General features: G+C 38.7%; 2 protein-coding genes across 2 annotated transcripts in view; one reads left to right on the top strand and one right to left on the bottom strand.

Moving 5' to 3' along the window:
- The window catches only part of LOC141798180 (calpain-5-like), a 29,119-nt gene extending 8,304 nt beyond the window's left edge, over window positions 1-20,815 (top strand). The window contains exons 3-13 of the mRNA XM_074680002.1: window positions 2,762-2,893; window positions 12,458-12,666; window positions 14,561-14,753; window positions 14,842-15,035; window positions 15,381-15,458; window positions 17,718-17,913; window positions 18,013-18,135; window positions 18,228-18,424; window positions 18,606-18,727; window positions 20,214-20,350; window positions 20,428-20,815. Of these exons, the coding sequence (XP_074536103.1) occupies window positions 2,762-2,893; window positions 12,458-12,666; window positions 14,561-14,753; window positions 14,842-15,035; window positions 15,381-15,458; window positions 17,718-17,913; window positions 18,013-18,135; window positions 18,228-18,424; window positions 18,606-18,727; window positions 20,214-20,350; window positions 20,428-20,595 (1,749 nt within the window). The 3' untranslated portion in view covers window positions 20,596-20,815. The remainder of the gene's footprint in view (window positions 1-2,761; window positions 2,894-12,457; window positions 12,667-14,560; window positions 14,754-14,841; window positions 15,036-15,380; window positions 15,459-17,717; window positions 17,914-18,012; window positions 18,136-18,227; window positions 18,425-18,605; window positions 18,728-20,213; window positions 20,351-20,427) is intronic.
- On the bottom strand, window positions 7,526-11,604 carry ompa (olfactory marker protein a). Its single transcript, XM_074680011.1, has 2 exons — window positions 11,473-11,604; window positions 7,526-8,453 (listed from the first exon to the last, which is right to left on the bottom strand). Exons 1-2 carry the CDS (start codon window positions 11,539-11,541, stop codon window positions 8,025-8,027), a joined length of 498 nt encoding a protein of 165 aa, XP_074536112.1. The 5' UTR covers window positions 11,542-11,604; the 3' UTR covers window positions 7,526-8,024.
- Window positions 20,816-22,863: the final 2,048 nt, after the last annotated feature.

The following is a 22,863-nucleotide window of genomic DNA, read 5'->3' as shown; positions in this document are numbered from 1 at the left end:
TTTTCTGGACTGGTAAGTTGAATGTGGCCCATATTAAGTCAAAAAAGACATTTCCTACTGAATATAAGACAAAAACCCTTGATAAGATTTCAGTTTTTTGCAGTGTATCTAAAGACCAAAGGTCTTCAACCTGTGGCTCTGGAGCCTCATTTGCAATGGCCCCTTGTCGCTTTAAAAAAATATGTTGGAAACAAAGAATTTTTATTTTTTTTTACAGAGGGTATTGATGATAGAATACACTGACACTAAATAAAATGATGGTTTCTCTTATCTTGCAATAAGGCTTTCAAGCTTTTTTTGGAAATTTTTATATTTAATTTTTTTATTTTTTTAGTTAGAAAGAATGTGAATGTTATTTTTTTATTTTGTACATTTTTGAAATTATTTAAATTCAATTTTTTTTGAATGTGCAAATTTTGAAATTTTTACATTTTATTTGAAAATTTAGCAAATTTTTGAAATTGCTTTTTTATTTTTGCAAATTAATGAAATTTCTGCAAATTTGTAAAATTTTAAACATTTTGGAATTTTGACTTGACTGTATTTTTTGGGAAGATTTTTCAATTTATTGAAATTTCATAAATTTCACAAATTAATGAAATTTATGACACTACAGTCTTTTCATTTTTGCAATATTTGCAAATTTATTAATATGAAAAAAACTAAGACATCACATGTACAATTTTATAAACACAAAAACGTCTTGTATAGATAATTATTCACTAGATTTTTACTACGTAAAGAATGTTATCTGCTTTGTTGTCTTTATTGTGAAGATAAAGGAGATTTTTTTGGCTCCTGATTGGCTTTAATCCAGGTGAGCTGTGGAAAAACAGCTCCTGTGAAAGTAAAGGTTGTAGCCCCCTGCTTTAGACAGTCTGTGGGTTTGATACGACGACGAGACATTTTTCAGTACGGTAGATTTAAAGTCTGGTTCAAACCTGATCCAGGAAACTCTCTTGGTCTTCCTCCCGTTAACAAAGACCAAAGACACAAACTGTTTCTGTTTAACAAACTCTTACTGTCAGTTTCTGATGATCGTTAATAATTCATCAGGAAACTGAAAGCTCTCAGATCGATCAGTGGTATTGATCTGTGCTGGGAGTGGAGAGAAACCATTTAGATAGTTTCACCGTTAAAGTTTTCATCGTAAAGACATCAAGTGAAGCTCAAGGGTCACATTCAGATATGTTAAAACAATCAATTATTCATCAACTTTTATGAAAACTTAAAGGCACAGTGCATTGAAAAGGGGAATAGTTAGCGATATCTAGCGTCAGATTTTAGTCTGAAACATCTTTTCCTCTCATCTTCTGTTTCTTCTATTTCGTCTTACAAACAGTGCAGAAACACAGCGGTGGAGGAGGTATATGTAAACACCAAAACTACCTAAGAAGAGTGGACTCTCCTCTTTTATGTCTCTCTTCCTGTTTTTGTCCAAAAAACGGACAAAATATACTTTTTTTATCACGTTTGTCTCGGGCGCTCCATCCTTTGATCCTCTCCATGATCTCTGTCGTCTTTTCTCATGATGGCGCCGCTCTTTCTCTCTGAACTACTGCGACACATCCTCAGTTGGAGCATGAACTGCCTGAACTTTTCTGACTTGCAGCGTCTCGCTGTGCCTATGTCATCTCACATCTTCTCCTCATATCCACGCTGAGCTCTCATCCAAAAAGCGAAGCGCTCTCACCCACAGTAGTTGACGCACAGGATTTTCCTCCCCACTGTTGAAAAACAGAATCGATTTAAAATAGTCCTCTCTTCTTTTTTTTCATTTGATTCGTCATGCTTTACAATTTTGTAACATCCTAGAATTCAAATTCTTTATTTGGGGACTTTTTGCAGATATGAGATTAAAATGCAATCAATTAGATTAATTAATCACAAATCCTGTGATTAATTATTTATTAGTTTTATTAAGAAATGAGGAGTCACAATGAAAGAGTCAAGTAAACATAAACATGAATATTGTTTAATGAGTTAAAAGATGTGTGTTATGAAAACGCTCTGCAGGTTTGATCCTGAGGATGTGATCTTAGCGTGTGCAGGTTCAGGATGTAGACCGCCTGAAAAGAGGAACCACCCTGGCTCCTACAGTCTGTGTGTGTGAGGGTGTGTGGGTGTGGGGGAGTGTATCTGCCTTTTTTGTGGTTGAACACACGTGTGTATTCATAGCACTGTATGTTTAAGAGAGGACAGTATGTGTACTGAAAATAGCGCCCCCTAATTTGAGGAATCCTGGCTCAGTGAGGGGCGTTTAAAGTTTTCACACACATCATGTGTTTGTCTTTATGCTTCATGAGAAGAGCAAACAGGAGTCTCACCCAGCTCTCTGTGTCTCCTTTATTAAGACGTTAGTTAATGCGTTAGTTTAAGCTGTGTGTCTGGTGGTTTTGTCGGGTGTGTCGTCGGTTTATCCCCGTCCTATCATTTGGCTCTCGTCCTGTAGCTCTGCTTTCTGAACACCCTGTGGTTTGTTTTGCTTTGAACGTCTGAGATCCAGAGGCTGTTTTTACACCGTGTTTACCTTAGGATGGGCGACTGAGCACTCTGGCTCACGCCCTGCTTCACAATCACCCGATCACTGACCGGCTGATTTAATGTTGATCACTGAACAGGTCTCAGTTTAGTCAGAGTAAAGAGGAAGGAAACAAAGCAGCCATGAGGAAATGACTCAGAGAAACTGGACAGTCGTGGTTAAAATCAGCTGTTGATGTTTTGATCTCTCTCAAAGTGAAAAATCTCTTTATTCTTTTAGGACTTATGCAGCAACCCCCGCCTGTTCGTGGACGGCATCAGCGCACACGACCTGCACCAAGGCCAGCTGGGAAACTGCTGGTTTGTGGCTGCATGCTCCAGTCTGGCCTCCAGAGAAGCTCTGTGGCAGAAGGTGAGACAGACACACACAAAAACAAAGTTTGAAACAATAACCACCTGAGAGTTCATCAAATAATTCACAAAGCAAACACAACATCATAGAAAACCTGCAGAGTGTCACATCAGTTTAAGACTTCAGAAGAAGAGGAGAAGCTGAGCCTTCAGAGCAGGATGCACGATGACTGTGTGTGTTTTATCTTAAGTGTGCATTAGTGCAGATGTGTGCAGGGTGTGTATTTGTTTAGATTTATCTTACATAACCAACATCTAAAGCTGGAGTGTCCAGACTTTTTTCAAAGAGAGACACGTTTGATTTTGTCTCTTGGTCTCAGATGATCAGTGTCAGTTTTCTGCAGCGTGACCATAGACTCTACAAAACATGGACGTAGTCTCCATGACATCACTTGTTTGTAGAAGTGGAAGAATTTTTTTTCAACTTCAAATTCTTCATTTCAGTCTTTGTTTATAAACTGGATTGGAAAGAAGTTCCCACTTTTCTCCAGCAGAGGGCGAAGTATTTCTCTCTGACTCACGTGATGTGCATTTTATTGGAAAATATGGCTCCTGATAAAGTCTGTAGACATTATCATCATCATTTAACTTTTTCACATGGTCTGGTGTTACAAAGCAAATCAAAAATTGCAAAAATCGTAAATTTTGAATAATCACAATTTAAATGGCTTATATCATATCATCTCCAAAAATCATAACAGAATTGAATTGCAGGAAAAGCAAAGTCGCAGCCGTACCTTTTTGTTTCTGATGCCTGAAATGAAGCCAATTTGTGGACGCAGCCACATTCATTCTGACACCGGTTGTGAGTTTCCTTTCGAACAGCTACAGGGCGCCCATCGGTCACGGGACCTGAGGTGTGTCTCTGATTGGACAATAAAACGATCCATTCACTCATCATACAGTGTACTGATAGTGAAATCAGCATTTTTGGTTAGGGATAGACCGATTGTCGGCCGGGCCAATTATGCGGGCAGACATTTGGCATTTTGAAGCATATCGGCATCTGCCTTTATTTTTATCAAATGGTCAATAAGAAACAAATTTAAAACTGCGTTGTGGCTCTGATGCAGCCGACTGTCTGCAGTCACTACTCAGTCCCCAGCACTGTCCCACCCACAGTACAATCTGATTGGTTCCAAGCAGAGCCATGGCTTGGGTAACAGCCAATCAGCAGTGCAGTTATTACAGCTATTGCAGTTGCATTTAAATTTTAGAAAACTTTATTCACTGTAAATTACTTTAGCTATTTATTTTTTTAAGTTTTCATTTAACTTTATAAAACATGCTGCTGAGTCTGGGAGCTGTTTAATAAACATATACTTAAATGTATTTAAATGTAGTTAAATGTTGGAGTTTGTATTGTTTAAAATTTTTACACCAATATTTTCACTTTGACTGCAAATTAATATCGGCCTCAAATATCGGTTATCCGCCTCCTTGACTACAAATCAGTATCGATATCGCCTCGGAAAAATCCATATCGGTCTATCTCTAGTTTTAGACCCAAGCTGTTTTTTGAACCAGGCTGTAAATATATTTATATTGCCATAAAAGTCTTGATTAACTTCAGTTTTTCTGCAGCCAGCCACAAACAGATCCTCAATGAACAGCAACTTTAAGCACTACCACATAGGCTTCATTTGTACTAACCGGATGCTGCCCCTTGGTTCGGACCAAGGAACATGTTCTCCATAAGGGGACGATATGAAAAAAATATGTCAGGATGTTTTTATGGCAGGATCAGGATCTGGATTTTATCACATTTTCATATTCAGAGTACTCTGACCTGCAAACAACATTCATAACCCCAAATATTTCTGATCCTGTGCTCTGAACTTTTTTCCTGCACCATTCATAACTTCAGTCTGGTAGTGTGTCAGGGCCATGATACGAACATTGTAAGATACAGATGAATTTGAGACAAGGATACGTTCTTAAAAAGTGAAGTAGATTTAAATTGGTGTGTTGTAGCAGCATTCTAGGAACTGAAACAAGTCCTAAAATGTGATCAACAAGCTGCTGCTAAAAACTAAATGATTTAATCTGCACAGATCTGTCTGATAAAGGAGTTCAGTTTGGGGCTGCAGCATCAAAATGTTACAGCTCTCCTCCTCTAGGTGGCAGCACCTGCCCTACTACAGAAACCTGTTTGGATCAAGCCATGACATTTTTTTATTTTTATTTTTTTAACATTTTACTCATCGATAATTAGTCTCTTATTGTAACTTTACATCTTTTGTCAGAAATCATTCTATGAAGTTTATAACTCATTATTTCCAGGGTTATATTTTGATTTAGTTATAACTTAACATCGTCCTGGTCTGACCCCCTCTGCTAAGACAAAGTCCAGAGATAAACAGAAATAAAAAGTGTCATTTATATATTTTAAACCTGAATTTTGGACAGTAAATCCAGATTTCAGAGCTGAATATTTTAAACCATTAAACGCAGTTTGATAAATTCAGGTGTTTTTTCTGTATGACTTCCTTGTTAATTAAACAGGTAGACTAAAAACAGATTGTCACAGTCATGGTTATGTGTCTGCGTGCTCTGTGTCCTCGGTGCTTTTTTCCGGTGTCGGTGAACTCATTTCTCCTGTGCGGTCTCCGTGGAGCGCCGTAGCGCTCAGTTTTCCGTCAGCTGAAGGGAAACTTCTCACTGGCTGAGGTATCGTTGCCTGGGTGGAGCAGTGAGTTGTCGTGACGCCCGTGAACAGTCCACAAACACACAAACACAACTTTTTAAACCCACAGGCCTCTGGTGTGATAAAAGAAACAGCCACAGTTCAGGTACCTGACCTGAGAGGAAACCTGTGGGTAGAACAGGACGGTGAGTGGAGCAGGAACCTCAACAGCGTCCTCCTGGGGCATGTGACCTGAGCTGCCCTCAGTTCATCTTTACGTCACTGGTACTTAGTGCTGATAAAGGCACAATGCGTCTATTCTTCACCTGTTTTCTGTCTAAAAACATGAGGTTAGTCATCAGAAGAGGTTAAGGAGAGTGATTCTCACTTGTTCTTAATTTTAGAGCCGCAATAATGAAACAAATTAAAAGGCACTGGCTGAAAAAAGCACAATTTGTAGATACAAAATGGAAGGACCTCGTACATGAAATTCATGAAATGGAAAAAATGACGATAAATAAATCAGAAACCAGCTCTTTGTTAAAGTCCAAAAAATTCACTGGTTCAAAGTAAAACATAAGGACTAATTACTTAATTTCACCTGTTATATGAAATGCTCAATATACCTGGGATCTTTTGTTATTTTTCCTCTTCTCTCCCAGTCCTTTCTGTACACATAAATTCTATGCATTAACAATTTCTATACTAAATTTTTTTTAAAATAAATAATAAAATTATAAATATTTTTTTACTAATCATACCAATCATAATGATCAACATTAATTCAAATAACAAGAAGGATAAGTAGCACACCAGAGGGGGCATTTACAAATTTATTTAAATAAATTGCTATTAATATCATTATAATTAATTTTATCAATATCATTTTTCTGTTATTTTATTTATCTTTTATTATGTTGTGATGTTGCTATTATCATTTTTATAATTAATTTTATCAATATCATTTTTGTGTGATTTTATTTTATTCTATTTTTTTTATTAGGTTGCAATGTTGCTATTAATATTATTATAATTCATTTTATCAATATCATTTTCCTGTTATTTTATTTTGTTTTTTTATTTGGTTGTGATGTAGATATTTTTTATTTTATTTATCTGTACTATTAATTAATTTATTTATTTATTTCCTCTGTTTTGACGTACTTGAAATATGCAAATTTAATAATAGCAATAATAATAATAATAATAATAATAATAAATAAATAAATAAATAATTAATTAATTAATTAATCGCAGAGTCCACACATTTTTTCTATTATTTATTTTCAATCATAAATATATATATATATATATATATATATATATATATATATATATATATATATATATATATATATATATATATATATATATATATATATATATTTTGCCTTAATCATCTTATTTATCTCATCTATTTTTATCTTTTTTTTATCTATCTTTATCTTTATAAGTATAATTTCACGTCTTCTGAACAATAAAATAATCTAAAATCCTATAGAGACAACTCTTTAACCTGATTCTAAGGATAAAGAAATTCTGTTGTATCCTACTCTAAAACAAAAGCCTGTGAGCTTCCCTCAGCAAAACAATAACTTAAATATCTAAATCATTTTCTTCTCTTAAAATAAGTAATTTCAAATCTGAAGATGAGAGGACGATAATGATTGTGTGCAAACTGATTTCCAGGTAATGACCACAATTTCATCCTGTCCTCCTCGTTTCCTGTGCTCCACGCTCTCTGTTCCCCCTCCCTGTTCCCAGTCAGACCAGTGAGAAAAACACAGACGGCTTTCAGTCCACGTTTAATGGATCGTCGCTCTATTGATCTCTGTTTTTGTGTCAGACTGTCAGGGAATATTTGATACTCAGTTCACAGCCTCTTTTTAACTGTTGCATAAACAAAATCCAAAAACAACAACAGAAACTTTTTTTTTTTTATCACATCACACTTTATCACGTTATTCAGCCGAGCAGTGAAACAAAGATTTATTTACAAGTGGAGTATTTTGCAGTTTAGTAGCAAAGCAAAGATTTTAATATGTTTAAAACTTTTGTGAATTCTGACATTTTAGCATTATCTGAGTTGATGATTTTTGTGATTTGTCTGAGTAGCACCAGGAAGTGTAGAAATTTGATTTTATATTCAGTCTGAATAAAGTGCTTTTGTACGTCGTCAGCCTGAAAGATTGTGCGACCAAAGGATGTGTGACTTTTCCTAAACATGTGTCGTGAAAAATACTTTCTTTAACCCTGGTTTTTCCTCAAGAGTTGATGAAATTTGGCTAAAAAAAGATGAAGTTTGTGGGAAATGTTGGAGCGAGCTGTGTGTGCATGGACTGAATCCTGCTGTTAAACCTGTAAATGCTCAGAGATCAGAGGGAGTCAGTTAGCTAATATCATCTGTCAGCTCTAGTGAGACGTCGTTAAAGGTCAAAGGTTGAAGAAAACATGGCCTCCTATCTTCTATCTACATGGATTCTACAGACAGGAAGTTGAAAAGTCATCACTGAGGCGTGAACTCCACCGAGCAGCTGAAGTTTGCTTTCTCCGCTCCGTCCTTGTAAGCGAACAGGAAGTACATGACCTTCCTGACCCTCGCCAGCTCAGCAATCCTTTCCCCAAACTCCTGCATGTCCGCCTCCAGCCACTTGAGCGGGGTGTCCTCGGGGTCGTTCGCATTTCGCCAGAACGTCCCGATGGGCTCCAGGAGCTGGCGCGTCATCAGGTTGGTGAGGTCGGGGGTCCAGTGCTGGCAGATGCCCGTGATGGTGACGCGGCCGTGGCCGGTGAGGGAGAAGTACCAGCGCGAGAAGTTGAGCTCCTGGTTGTTGAAATCCAGACGATAAACCATCTCATGAGGGAGGAGGAGACGCTCCCCGTCCTGACGCTTCTGCCCCGACTTCTGCAGAGAGGACACTCGGAGACGCATCATCTGGAGGGACAGAGAGAGGAAGAGACGGGCTGGGAGATTTACAAACGTGATGGGGAAAAAGAACCTCTTCTAATTCAAAGAGAGGAAATTGTCCTGGTTCAACCTCATAATCCTAAAATTTACCTCTTTTAGGCGCAACGTCCATTTACTATAATCTATATAAACCCTTCTGCCCGTCTGTCATATCTATTTCAGCTCCACACTCAGGGTTTCATCCCTTTCTGGCCCTCTTAGTGCTATAACAATTGACACCATGTATTATTTCCTCTGCTGAGTCACATGATCAGCTGCACGGAACTCCTAATCAGTGTGTGACATCATCATGGAACTGCAGCACAGTGAAGGTGGAAATTTATTCACAAAAAAATTATTGAACAACTCCTCACAGAGGCCACAATTTTACCCAAATCTGTGTACAAATATGATATTGTTGTAGGAAATTTTGTCAGAAATCCATACATAACATTTTTAAAGCTGCACAACTTTTACTTTTTTGTCTAGAGGCCCAATTGTGGCAGCCTGCATGGGCAGGAATGAGAAATCCTATGTATTTCAATGGAGGGAGCTGGGAGGGTTCACTGACTTTGAGGGCTTGTCATTTTAAAAGCGAGTCCAAAATAACAAATTCCTTAAGAGCTTTTGTAAAGCAGGGTCTAGTCTGTCATGTGAGCGAATTTCAGGCTTATACCATTTATGGTTGTGGAGGAGATCATTTTTTGCAGAAAGGGTAAAAATGTAGCGAAATTTCATTTTGAAAGGCAAATTGCTGGCTTCCTGTGCGGGATAGGGCCGTGGTGTCTGTACCTTTTTTGTGCGTCTTAATAAGATGAACATATTGACGTTGGTTTCATCTCTCTAGGACATTCCTACTGCCCGCTAGGGCCATTTAAGTCTGCCTAGGTGGTGCTAGAGAGCCAAATATGGGATGTTTGGGGCCAAATTTGGTGTCATATAGAATTTTTTGGTGATCGCGAGGTGTGTGCTTATTTTGGTGAGTTTTTGAGCATGATTAGGGGGTCAAATTAGGGCTCAAAGACCGGACGGAATTATAAACAAACTTAGCAGGAATAATTGTTGTGCCCTTGCCCTTTGGGCGAGGACTCTAATTATACAGAATGTGGAATTATTTCTAGTCTTGAACATGTTTTGCTTTGGCGAGGACTGAAATGCTACGAGATAGTTTAGATTTGATGTGTTTAATGTGGGATCCTTTGTCTAGGTCTATGGTCCTTCTGGCCCGCTGCGCTCTGCTTGTGAAGGATGCCTGGGTCTCCCAACCCAGCCAACAAAACAGAAAGCACAGAAAATATGAATATAGACAAATTTTTGTCTCAACCACTGAAATATGTAAACATGTGGATTGCACTTTTTAAATTCACTTGTTGGTTAAAAGTTGATTAATTGTTTAGCCCTACCCAGAATGGCTCTGAATCTTTAGCCAGACTCTTCTCCTCTGTTGTGCCCAAATGTTGGAATGAATTACCTAACTCTGTACGATCCACAGAGATGTCTGAAGACTCATCTGTTCAGGAAACACTTAGGTCCTTAATCTGACCCTCCTCTTTGTCCTCAGGGGTAGAATGAGTCAGAAGGTCTCAGACCCAGCTCTTAGTCAATTTTCAACTCTAACTGCTGAATGTTGTTGAACGTTGAAGGAAGTCGTTGCAGCAATTAATTGTGGTTTGTTGCCTACATTATTCTACACTACTTTGAAACTAATTTTGTCGTGTATTATCACTACCAGAAATCTGTTTTCATTTACTCTTTCAATGTCTACACCCTCTATTTGTGCACGTAATTGATTGTGCTTTTTTGTTTAGTTTTTAGTTTTGCATTGATTTTTGATCAGTTGTTTCCAAATTTCACCAGAGCAGCAAATGCTAGTGTCATCAGCAAATAATATCTATTTAACAAAACAGGAGACCTGAAAAATATCAGTAATATATAAGAGAAATACCTGAGGTCCCAGTACGGATCCCTGTGGGACACCACACACATTATCCAGACGTTCGGATGAAAATTCTCCAATCTTTTCAATTTGTTGTCTGCTTCTTAAATAACTTTTTATGTAATTCAAAACCACTTCCCTGATTCCATACTGGTCTAATTTCTGAATTAATATGTAACATTTTCTATGAGTCCTGTTAAAGCCAGGGATGTTGAATGGTTTGATAAAAATCTGTACTGACTGTAATTTGTGAATTGGTGGTGATCCCCCGTTTTGAATAGTGGTGTTTCATTTCAGTTTTGCAGGAGTTCAAAAAACTCAACCAACATTTATCAGCCAATTTGATTGATAAACTTGGAAATAAGTAAACAAAGATCAATCAGACGATACTGGTCGACGTTTTGTTCGTGCAGAGTCGGAAAACTGTTGAAAAAACCAGTCAGAGTTTCTCAGAGTCTTAAGCTTCTTGATTTGTGCAAATATCCAGATTTCAAATCTTGAATGATATGAAAAATCCTTTATTTCAACGTTAAACTCAAGCGATGGCAAAGACAGAGAAGTTATACTTTGCATGGAGGTTAAAACTTAAAGATCTCTTATTCATATTAATCAGAATAAGACGTGTTTAACAGAAATGTTTGGTGTTTTGTTTTTGAAGCCGACCCGGGTCGTTGACCTCAGCTGGAGCTGTCAGACTGATGAGAGTAAACTTATTGATCCTTTCACCCGGGGCAGAAACTCATCAGGCACATTGGATAAAACAACAACTGGTCTCTTAAGTTAAAATAAAATGTTGAATTTCTTTAAGGAAAGTCCTGTCAGTTTCATTTGTTTCCCAACAAAGTAGAAAATAAAATGCAATCAGTATAATATGCTTTGAATTTCTGACCTTTGAACTTTTCACTGCGGCAGTAAAAATAATGTTTGCAGCTTTCTGGATTAACAAATAAATAATAAAAAATGACAGTTTTTGAAAATCCAAATATTTTTCCTCGAGAAAGAGCATTAAACAGATATTAACGGTCTGTGTTTCTGCAGATCAGAAGTCGTATTTCCAAAGTGAAACCTCACCTCTGTCAGCGCGGGGTCTTCTTTAAACTCCAGCACCATGGCGTTGGACGGAGCTTTGTCGTTGTCCATGTCTGACTCTGAGGTCGTAGTCCCGGGTGGAGGAGCAGGCGGCTCTGCTGTGAGGATGGAGGATGTGTTTGAAAAAAGCCCTGACAGACTTTCTCATATACCTCTCCCTCCTCTTCCTCTCCTCTTTGCTCATTGGCCCACATGCTGTCTCCTTCCCTCCTCCCCTTTTCAAACTATTTCCATCACAGTGGAGCGGTTTCACTTTGCTCCCCATCCCCCCCATGTGCCCATAGGGTGGTTAGGTTCGGCTGCATTGATTGGCCGCCTAAAAAGAGGAGCGAGCATCAGTGGAGGAGATCAATGTGGAACAGCATCAGGGCGAATAGTTACGTGACATCTGTGTGTTTGAATCCTGCACTTTGAGAAAACTTGAGCCAACGTTTCTGAAAACCAGGAAGTGGATTCAAAGCATAACAACCAAATTAAACAGATCAGGTTTATAACGTCTGAATATGAGATGGAAACACTCTGTAAGATTTTCTAAAAGGCGTTAAAGAGGTGGGTGAGGTGTGAGGGTGCTAGGCAACAGGAGGCTGTGATGACGTACGGGAGGGAACTCTGGGAGGTTCCTGAGGGCTTCAGGGAGCGCCACTGGTTTTGGCTGAATGGATCATTTATTTATTTATATCACACACTTCAGTGGAGCTCTGAAGGTGTGTGTGTGTGTGTGTGTGTGTGTGTGTGTGGATGACGGTGTTAATGCGTCCTCCTGAGGGATCTCAGCTCAGGATACGGGTGGATGCCATTCCCTTGTTAAAAACTTTGGAAAGCCTCAGACGCTCGTGTTAATTATAGATGCAGAGGGTTAATTAAGGGAAGTGATGAACTGATGTTTGTGAAACTTAACTCTTACTTAAGGTGTGTTTTTATTTCCCCTGCATGGTTTTAAATACTCTTTGTGTCGTGTTTCTTTAAGGTGATCCCTGACTGGAAGGACCAGGAGTGGGATGATGAAAAACCCGAGTCCTACGCCGGGATCTTTCACTTCCGGTTCTGGCGGTTTGGTGACTGGGTAGACGTGGTGATAGATGACCAGCTGCCCACGGCGAACGGGGGGCTGGTTTACTGCCACTCAAACGACGAGAAGGAGTTCTGGAGTGCGCTCGTGGAGAAGGCCTACGCCAAGTAAGGCTTCGGTTGGTCGGGTCGAAGGAAACTGGGATGATTTCACAATATCACGAGTATCTCTGGAATAATGAGAGGAAACTGTTTATGTTCAGACCAGGAGCTTTAATTTTTTAGTTTCTGAGTTACAAAGTTTGTTTGTTTTTTACTCCGTTAGAAATCTTCATTCAGTTTAAATCAGGTTTAAAAGTTCTTTACAGAGACTGAAAAAAAAAATCAGTCAAAAAGTTTGCTCAAACATTCAAATTCAGACTAATTTAAACCTGCAAACAGCAGAAGGAAGGAAGGCAGGAAGGAAAGGAAGAAAGGAGGCAGAAAGGAAGAAAGGAGGTAGAAAGGGGAGATCTGAGGAAAGAGAGAAGAAGGGAAGGAAAGTTGGAAAGAAGGAGAGTTGAATGACAGAAGGGAGGAAAATAAGTAAAGGAAGGAAAATAAGAAGGGATAAAGGACAGAAATAAAAAAGTAAATGGAATTAAGGTAGGGAAATGAAGGAAAGGAAAAAGGGGGGAAGCTAGGGAAAGAAAAGAGGAAAGGAAGGAAAGGAAAAGGGAATGAAAGAAGGAAAGAAAGGTAGGATAAGGACATATAGAAGAAAGGAAAGGAAAGAGGGAGGAAAGTAGGGAAAGGAAAGAAGGAAGGAAGGAAGGAAGGAAGGAGGTAGAAAGGAAAGGAAGAAGGTAGAAAGGGGAGATTGGAGGAATGAGAGAAGAAGGGGAGGAAAGAAGGAAAGAAAGAAGGAGAGTTGAATGACAGATGAGGGGGAAAGGATGGAAGAAGAGGACGGAAGGAAAATAAGTAAAGGAAGGGAAAGAAGAAGGGATAAAGGAAAGAAACAAAGAAGAAAGTGAATCAAGGTAGGGAAATAAAGGAAAGTAAAAAGGGAGGAAAGAAGGAAAGAAAAGTATGGAAATGAAAGGAGAAAGAAAGTAAGGAAAGAAAAAAGGGAGGGAGGAAGGAAAAAGTAAGAAAGGAAAGGGAGGGATGGGGGGAAGATTGAATGAATAAAGGAGGTAGGAGGGGAAGATGGGAAAAAGGGAGAAGTAGCTAAAGAGGGAAAGAAGGAGTGAAGAATGACAGAAGAAAGGAGGAGTGCTGAAGAAAATGAAGGAAGGAAGTAAAGGAGAGAAAGAGAGGTGAGGAAGTTAAGAAAGATTTGAAAGATTAGAAAGGGAGAAAGGTAAGTAAGGGGAAGGAAGGAACAAAAAGAAGGACAGGGAGGGAGAAAGGAAAAAGGGAAGGAAGGTACAAAAAGAAGGGAAGAAAAGGAAATAAGGAAGGGAGAAAAGAAGAAAAGAAAGGGAGGGAAGGAAGATAAGTATGAGACAGGATTGACAGAATGAAGGGTAGGGGTTGGAAAGAAAGGAAAGGAAGAAGAGAAAGAAAGGAATCTTGTCTTGCGTCCTTTAATGTGTTTTTTGAACTCTCACATTTTCACATGATGATTAAAAACTTTAATCTAAAGACGTTGGCTCTGAGAGTCGTTTAGTTTGCAGTCTTTCTGTAAACTCCCTGTAGGTGTGGATAGTCGGATGATTTCCACCTGTAGTTTGTTAAACATTCACACAGACAGTAAATCATGTCAGAGTCAGGCGCTGTATTCAAATCCAAACCTGTTCCTCGTCTTTCTCTCCTTGGAGCGTCGTTCGGATCAAACAGGCGATGATGTAACGCTGGAAACAGATGACTCAGCAGATTCATGCTGCACATGGTGGATGAGGATCAAACTCCCTGAAAGCAAACAAACATAAACACACAAAAATGAAACGTTTGTTCTGTATTAGTTTGTGTTTACTTTAAGGAAGCAATGTGTTATTAATTCACTGCTTTAAGGAAAACAGAAATGTATTTGTTAAACTTTGTGAATGCAAACATGGATTAATGGTTGTTTCTCCAGGATGTGTGGATGCTACGAGGCGCTGGACGGGGGGAACACAGCCGACGCTCTCGTTGATTTCACCGGTGGTGTTTCGGAGCCGATGGACCTGCTGGAGAACGGGTACAGAGGGGATAAAGAGAAGAGAGACGAGCTGTTTGATAGAGTCCTCAAAGTCCACGACAGAGGAGGCCTCATCAGCTGTTCGATACGAGTACGGAGAGGGCAGAGAAGTTTCTGGATGAATTAATATATGATGGAGGATTTCATCCAGAGACTGAAACGGTTTCTTTGTCTTTCAGGCAACGAGTGCGGCAGAAATGGAGGCCAAGCTGGACTGTGGTCTGGTGAAGGGACACGCCTACGCCGTGACAGACGTGCGCAGGGTGAGGCTGGGCCACGGCCTGCTGGCCTACTTCAGGTCAGACAAACTGGACATGATCCGCATGAGGAACCCCTGGGGGGAGAGGGAGTGGAACGGACCCTGGAGCGACAGGTGAGGAACTGAAGTGATCTATAAATCAGGTTAGAGATCACCCAAAACTGATACCTTTGAGTGTCTGGATAGTGTCAGACTAAAATCCACTGTTACACAATACAAGCCCCTAATGATGACCCTACTTTAGCACCAGGCTACATCAGAAAAATGCTTTTGATGGATCAGGAATAAAATAGAGGAACTCTGTAAAAATAAAAAAAAAATCAAGCAGTTTTCTGTCTTAAAATCACTGTCAATTTTTTATTTTAACTCTTATATCTCCTGAATTATCATCAAACTTCTCTAACTTTGAAAAAATCATAAACATCTCTGTGTAAATGTCTGATGTTCACCTGTCTGCAGCTCTGAGGAGTGGAAGAAGGTCAGTAAGAGTGAACGGGAGAAGATCGGCGTCACCGTGCAGGACGATGGAGAGTTCTGGTGAGTTGGAGATGACACTGCCCCCTTCTGGCAGACACAAACTGCATTTCGGTACTGGATGCATTTTGTGGTGTTTTCACTGACTTATCCTGGGACAGATCCCCAAAAACCAAGACGAACCATCCCACTTTTTGGGACCCTTTCATATGGGTGCCAGACTAAACCGATCCGCTCTCTGAAGGTGGAGCTACAACACTGCAGACTGTTGATTGGTCAAAAGAATCGTCACTTACCCCGACGGCGGCTGTATTCCTTCTGGCGGCACACAGACTTCTCTGAAACAAAGCTTGATTGTTCTTTGTAACAGAGAGCTACATGCCAATCACAGAGAGGACGAAATGCTGCATGTCTTCCATCGTTGCTCTTTGTTTACTGTGTCACGTTTTTCTTCTTTGTTGGATTTATTGGCCGGGTAAACTGTGTCGTGCTGCTACGGCTTCCGCTATTGTTTAACAGCTGCGACTTTTGGCATCCGGCTTACACGCCGCCTACCACAAGAGGGCACAGTTTGCTGTGGAAACACAAACAGGATCAGGCTTAACTGTACCAAACCGTGCTGAACCAAACCGGACTGCTTGGTGGAAATGCGGCTATGTATTCTCTCCATATCTGAAGGATCAGTTTTAGACATTTAAGACTCATTTCTGCTCCCTTTTTGTACGAAAATGTAATTGTCCTTTTCAAACAAGGTTACAGTCACTGCTCACAGACTTTCATGCGTCCTTTATGTTGGCACTGCAGTTAACCATTACATCCACTGGGGGGCTGCCTAGAGTCAAAAGTTTATGACAACAACAAACTCAAAAATCAAACATTGGGACTGTTCAAGAGTTTTGCCAATGAACCTGACGTCGCGCAGCACTGCCCTCACCTGTCAGCCTTACATTACTTTTCAAACACACGAAAACCAAAAGCTTACATTTAAAACAAGATGTTTTTTACTATTATTTTTTGACTTTGCTTTATAATTTTGTTACTATAATTATAATGATGATGATAATAATAATAATAATAATAATAATTATTATTATTATTATTATTATTATTGTTGTTGATTTTATTTATTATTATTATTATTATTGTGGTTGTTGTTGTTGTTGTTTATTTTTTATTTTTTTAAGTTATTATTATTATTATTATTATTATTATTATTATTATTATTATTATTATTGGTAGAGTATAGAACCACAATTTACATGAGAGTTAAGCAACAACCTACATTTTCCACATCTGAACAAGTGCTGGGTGGATGATAGATAACAAAAGTATAAAACACAAGCTGCTGAAATGATTTAACATATCTTTTTATTTCCCTGTTAATAATTATGAATTAAAAAACAGTTTTTTTTCCCAGAGAATTTATATTTATGAACAGATTTTTATTTAATAATGAGAAGATTTATAGAGAATAACTGTTTTTCCTCAGTATGTTACTTGAAAAGAGCCCAAACAACAATTTTTCTCCTATAAAACAGAATCTTCTTTGACGTTTTGGAAATACAATCATATAGTTGTTGCCAGAAATCCTTCACATCTGGATAAAACTGGAGTCCTTCTGGAGTTCGGCCGTGTCCATCATCTTCGAAGTTCACGCGCAATGGATCTTTGGATACGTGAGGCTACGAAGGATTCACTGAATCTGTCCTTCATGGGACCTGAAAAGGAGGCCAGATTTGTAGGAGCCTTTGAAATGGGACAGCCTTCGATGCACCGCTGTGACGTAATCGGTCTTTAAATTCAGCCTTTGTAGGCTGCAGCCCTTGAATTGGGACACAACCAAATACATCACTAAAGTTCCTCCATTGTTATTTCTTGCTCCTGTCTCTCTAAAGCTACATATCTATCTATCTATCTATCTATCTATGTATCTATCTATCTATCTATCTATCTATCTATCTATGTATCTATCTATCTATCTATCTATCTATCTATCTATCTATCTATCTATCTATCTATCTATCTATCTATCTATCTATCTATCTATCTATCTATCTATCTATCTATCATAGTAATAGCAACTCTGCCCCCATGGTTTCAGGTGGTATTGCTCCGTTTGGTCCGTATCCATAAGCTTTATAGAAACGTGCAAAAATACAAATGAAAGAGCGCAGAGCACGGACAGGAAGCTCTGTTTGTGTCCGGGTTTAACCTTGAACATAAATCGCCCTTAAGTAGATTCATACAGGAAGTTATCCTTATTGTATTATTATTACTATGATTATTATGACTTCCCTCTAACGCCTCTCTGTTTCCTTTCAGGATGACGTTCGATGACTTTCTTGCGAACTACACAGACCTCATCCTCTGTCGTCTCATCAACACGTCGTACCTGAGCTTCCATAAGACCTGGGAGGAGGCTGTGATGCGAGGCTCCTGGCGACACAACAGTGACCCGCTCCTCAACCGAACTGGAGGCTGCACCAACCACAAGTCCTCATTCCTCCAGAACCCCCAGGTTTGTTTCATCTCTCTCCGGCTTCACTTTGGGCTCTGTGTTTAAAGCTAGAATCACCTTTGAAAGCGATTTGTTAAAGTATGGTTTTGTGTTTTGTAGTACACGTTTGAGGTGAAGAAGCCGGAGGACGAGCTGCTGATCTGTCTGCAGCAGAAAGACCGTAGAGCCACTCTGAGAGAGGGACGAGGAGAGAACCTGGCCATCGGCTTCGACATCCAGAGGGTCGGCCCAGCGCGTGTTTTATAAACATCCACAGATCTTATAAGAAACTTGTTTGAGGGATAAAACGTGAAATCTGCTCTTTCTGTCTCCAGGTGGAGTTAAACAGGGCGTACCGTATGCACACCACCCAGGAGAAGGTTGGAGGAAGCACGTACATCAACTCCCGGTCTGTGTTTGTTCGCATCGACCTGAAAGAAGGACGATACGTCATCCTGCCCACGACCTTTGACCCCGGTCTGGAGGGAGAATTCCTGCTCCGCGTCTTCAGCGATGTGCCGTCAAACTGCAAGTAGGAAAACAGCCGGATGTTTCTGTGATAAGACTTCTGGTCTTCAGCTGGTTTGGGAGGAATCCCAGAGATATAAAACTTTTACTCTGTGTCAGTCACTGTTAACGAGGAAACCAAGTTGATTCTTCAGCTGAATCAGGAAATGAATCATCAACCCTTCCTCTGTCTCGTCATCTCTCAGAGAGCTGACCCTAGACGAGCCTCCAAAGACCTGCTGGACCGGGATGTGTGGTTATCCTACTCTGGTCACTCAGGTCCACTTACTGAGGGGAGCTGGACTCGAAGGTCAAGACTCCAGTGGAGGTAGATTTCACTTTTATTTGTTCCACACAGTTTTTGGACTCAAAATGAGAAAAAGAGCTCAATCAGATAAGAGTCGAACCCAAAAATGTGAATGAAAAAGTCTGACCTGCTGAAGAAGCTCAGTACTAGTTTTGGCCACTGGGGGGCAGTAGCAGCTTTGTTATGTCAGTTACAGGTCCCACAGAGCAGGAAGTCACACAGGTTTGTTTGAAAGCTCAAAATCTGCTTCATATCTTTGTTTTTTTTTCAGTTTTTTTTTTTTTTAACATAAAGCTTAATTTTTCTCCAATAATGGTTATTTTTGTCTTTTTATTCTTTTTTTGACCAACACATGGAGTGTGTTTCTTTGGTAAAAACTTTCCTTTAATGTTGCAAGTGCATTTTTTTCTGATTTTCCACAGGACGATAAAAGCAGTAAGAAAGTTAAAACAAAGAATAAAAACAAGTTTTGGAAGTTTTGACAGCGGTACAGAGACAAAAATCTTTGCTTAAATTATTTCAGACTCTTTGTCCTTTTATACATTTCCTTAAGAAAACATTTTTATCTATGTGGTCTTAATGGAGATTTTAATTGTTTCATTTTAATCATTTTGATAATTGAAATGCTGCTCTTTTATTTCATTTTGTTTTGTTTAATTTTATTTATTTTTATTTTATTTTTATTTTATTTTATTTTATTTTACCTTAACCTTTCCCCTTAACGGTGACATGGACAGAATCATAAATCTTTTATCGTTTTAATTTGTTTTAATGTTTGTATTGTTTTTATTTTTCTGATGTTTCCTTTATTTGGTGGTGGTTTTTAGCTTTTTACAAAACATATTTTCTTCTGCTCCTTTTAATTCTTTTACTGTTTGTTTCATTTTGTAAAGCACTTTGTAACATTGCTTTTGAAAAGTGCTATACAAATAAAGTTTTATAATTAATATGTTTAGTATTATTATTATTATCATCAATATTTTTTTATTATTATTAGCATTGTTGCTTTTGTTGTTATTATTATAATTCCAAACACTAATGTTACAGCGATATAAACATAAACTCACCTTAATTTATACAGCACCTTTCAAATATTCAGCCCAGAGAGCTTCACAAAAGAACAGACAAAAAATAGTTCATAAAATAAAAATAAAATCAGTAAAATAAACTTAATCTAAAATTAGTGAAATACAATTATTTTTTTAAAAAATGAAATGAAATAAGGAAAAAAAAAAATTAAATGAAATAAAAATAAAATAAACTCATTAAAATTAAAATATGTTAGAACAGTTCAGAAATTAAAAACAAATTATTACAAATTAAAAGAGAGGTAGTGAAAAACAACACAGTCTGAGTCAGATTGAAAATATGGTTTTATTTAAACAAATAAAAACAAAATAAATCAAACATCCTCTGGATTTAAAAAGCAGTGATCAGGTTTATAAAGGTCAGAGAAATCTCTCTAACAGAATCACTTTCTCCTCTTCTTGTGATTTTACGTCTCTAGCGTCGGACCCCTATGCCATTATCAGCTCTGAAGGAAACAAAGTTCGCTCTCCCGTCCAGAAAAACACACGAAACCCAAACTTTGACACCAAGGGGCTCTTCTACAGGAAGAAAGCCAAGCAGCCAATCACCATCAAGGTCGGTGTTGAACACGTTTTCATACATCTCTGACTTTTCCCGCTGGTATTGATGTTCTGTCTCTCTTCTGTCTTCAGATCTACAACCACAACCTGCTCATGGACTCCTTCCTGGGTCAGGTGAACGTGCCGGCCGAGCAAGGCAGCTTCCAGCAGACGCTCAACCTGACGGGGAAAGGTGACGCCAGAGTCCCCGGCGCCATAAGTGTGGTGATAACAACCAGCTCAGTGCTCACCAACATCTGAGACGGAGCAGATGGAGAAGTTTACCAAAGTGAAGATCAGTTCACCTTAAAGGTTCAGTAATCTGCAGAAGAAGAGGTTTCCTCTCTGACTTTATGGAGGATTAAACACCACTATCAGTCAGTCAGAGGAGATCAGAGGAGGTGCAAATATAAACACAGATCATTTATCTGTGCTCGAGTAGTGTCTGTTTACAGCCTCTGTGTTGGGTGTTTCTAACTATGCCTTAAACATGTCTGAGAAAGACATTTCCAACTATCTTAAAAACATTGTTTACAGTTCTTCTCTTATCCTGAATCTCAAGTCTTATTTAAATCTTTTTTTACAGTCTTTTTTATTTCTTGTTTTTATTCTCATCTTTTTCCACTTTAAAGATTTTTTTATTGGTATGAAAGTTTAAAAAAGTTGCCAAAACCTCTTACACTTTACCAAAACTGTCATGTGATATTTATGTTTTGTCTTGGTAATTCTTGTGTCTTCTGTAAAGCACTTTTATGGCATTGATGAAAAGTGCTTTAAAAATAAAATAACTTTCCTTTAAGTTTTTAAAGGTGTCATCATCATTTTATTCAACAGCTTCAGCCTTAATATTTGTTGTGGGGAAAAAAAACTTTTTTCTCATTTATTTCCAAAGATGCAATCCACACATGAAAATTTCTACCAGACATTGGCGATAACTTAAATAATCCACACATGAAAAGAAATCACAACGTTCAGGTCCATAAATAATGATTATGGTGAATTAAGTACGATAACACTGGAAAAAGTATTGAACACGCTAACTGAGACTCATCTAATACTTAGTGGAGAAGCCTTTGTTTGCAATGACAGCTTCCAGAAGCTTCTTGTATGTTTGTTGGATTGAAGTCAGGTGATTGACTAGGCCATTCTAACAGATTGATTTTCTTTTTTTGAAACCATTTGAGAGTCAACTTTGCCGTGTGCTTTGGATGGTTGTCCTGCTGGAAGGTCCAGCCACGTCTCATCTTCATCATCCTGGTGGATGGCAGCAGATTCAGATCAAGAATTTCTCCTCCAAACATGGTCTGTAGTATGACAGCCCAAAAGTTCAGTTTTGGTCTCATCTGACCAGACAACATTCTCCCAGTATCCTACAGGCTTGTCAAGATGCTGTTTAGCAAACTTTAAACCAGCTTCAACATGCCTTTTCTTGAGGAATGGAGTCTTGTGGGCTGAGCGTCCATAGAGGCCATGGTGGTGGAGTGTATTGCCTATTGTTTTCTCTGTAACAATTATACCTGCTGCCTTCAAGTCTTTCTGGAGCACTTTCAGGGTGGTCCTTGGCTCGTTGAGTACTCTTCTGACTATCTTTCTGACTCCCTGGTCAGAAATCTTCAAGGAGCTCCTGTGCGTGGCCTGTTGATGGTAAGGTGGTGCTTCTTCCACTTGTGAAGCAACAATCAGGTTGTGAATGTCTTCAGAGAGCTTTTTGCCTTTACCCATCATGAGGTGTGTGGTATTTAACTGCTTGGTGAAAAAACACCTTTTTTATAGGACCATCAATTTGCTGTAGCCCAGCTGATGTTGGTTTGCACTAATCGGAAGTTGAAGTAATAATTACTGACAGATTTCTGGTGGTATGGTGCATTTCCTTGCCAAAGTATACAGCCTTTCCATGGTGTGTTCAATACTTTTCCCTGTGTTATTGTACTTAATTCCACATAATCATTAAGATATGCAGAGCCCTCAGGCTCCCAGGCCTCTGGTAGAGGATCTGAGCAAAAAATGACACCGACAAAAATTGTGTGATGAATCGAGCCATAATATTTCCTGAGAGAGTTTGCTTGTTTCTTGTGTTGGTGGGAAATGAGGCCTGTGTTTTCAATTTCATGTCAAGAAAGGAAATGTCTTGGTGTGGGCTGGAGAAGCTGCAGGTTCATAAGTTCTGCAGCCTGCAAAAGCATCCTCGAAGTGAGAAAATGCTGGTTAGGCTGTAAGTAAAGCTGAGAAAGTAAAAAAAAAAAAAATGTTTGTGATTAAACTTTGTAAAATCTAAGAATTTGTCTTATAACCTTCATATTTTGGGCCAGACAATAATGACCAGAAGCAGTGATCTGGTTTGATGAGTAACAACTTTCTTATACCTTAAAATCCTCTGTCATCTTGAGTATTCAGGCTCCACTTTTTAAACCAGAGCGTTCAGTTAAGACATGGATATTTATATGGCAGAGATTAGAAGTCTGAAAAGAAGTGATTCGAAGAGGTATGTCGGAGATTTGTTGAGCGATCTGGACTTCCTCTCAATGCTCA

The sequence above is a fragment of the Halichoeres trimaculatus genome, unplaced genomic scaffold (assembly GCF_033239565.1).
Source record: "Halichoeres trimaculatus isolate MK-OKI-2021-1 unplaced genomic scaffold, fHalTri1.1 fHalTri1_scaffold_9, whole genome shotgun sequence".
NCBI lineage: Eukaryota > Metazoa > Chordata > Actinopteri > Labriformes > Labridae > Halichoeres > Halichoeres trimaculatus.
The sequence above is the reverse complement of the archived record's forward strand: the minus strand, read 5'-3'. Positions and strand labels throughout refer to the sequence as shown.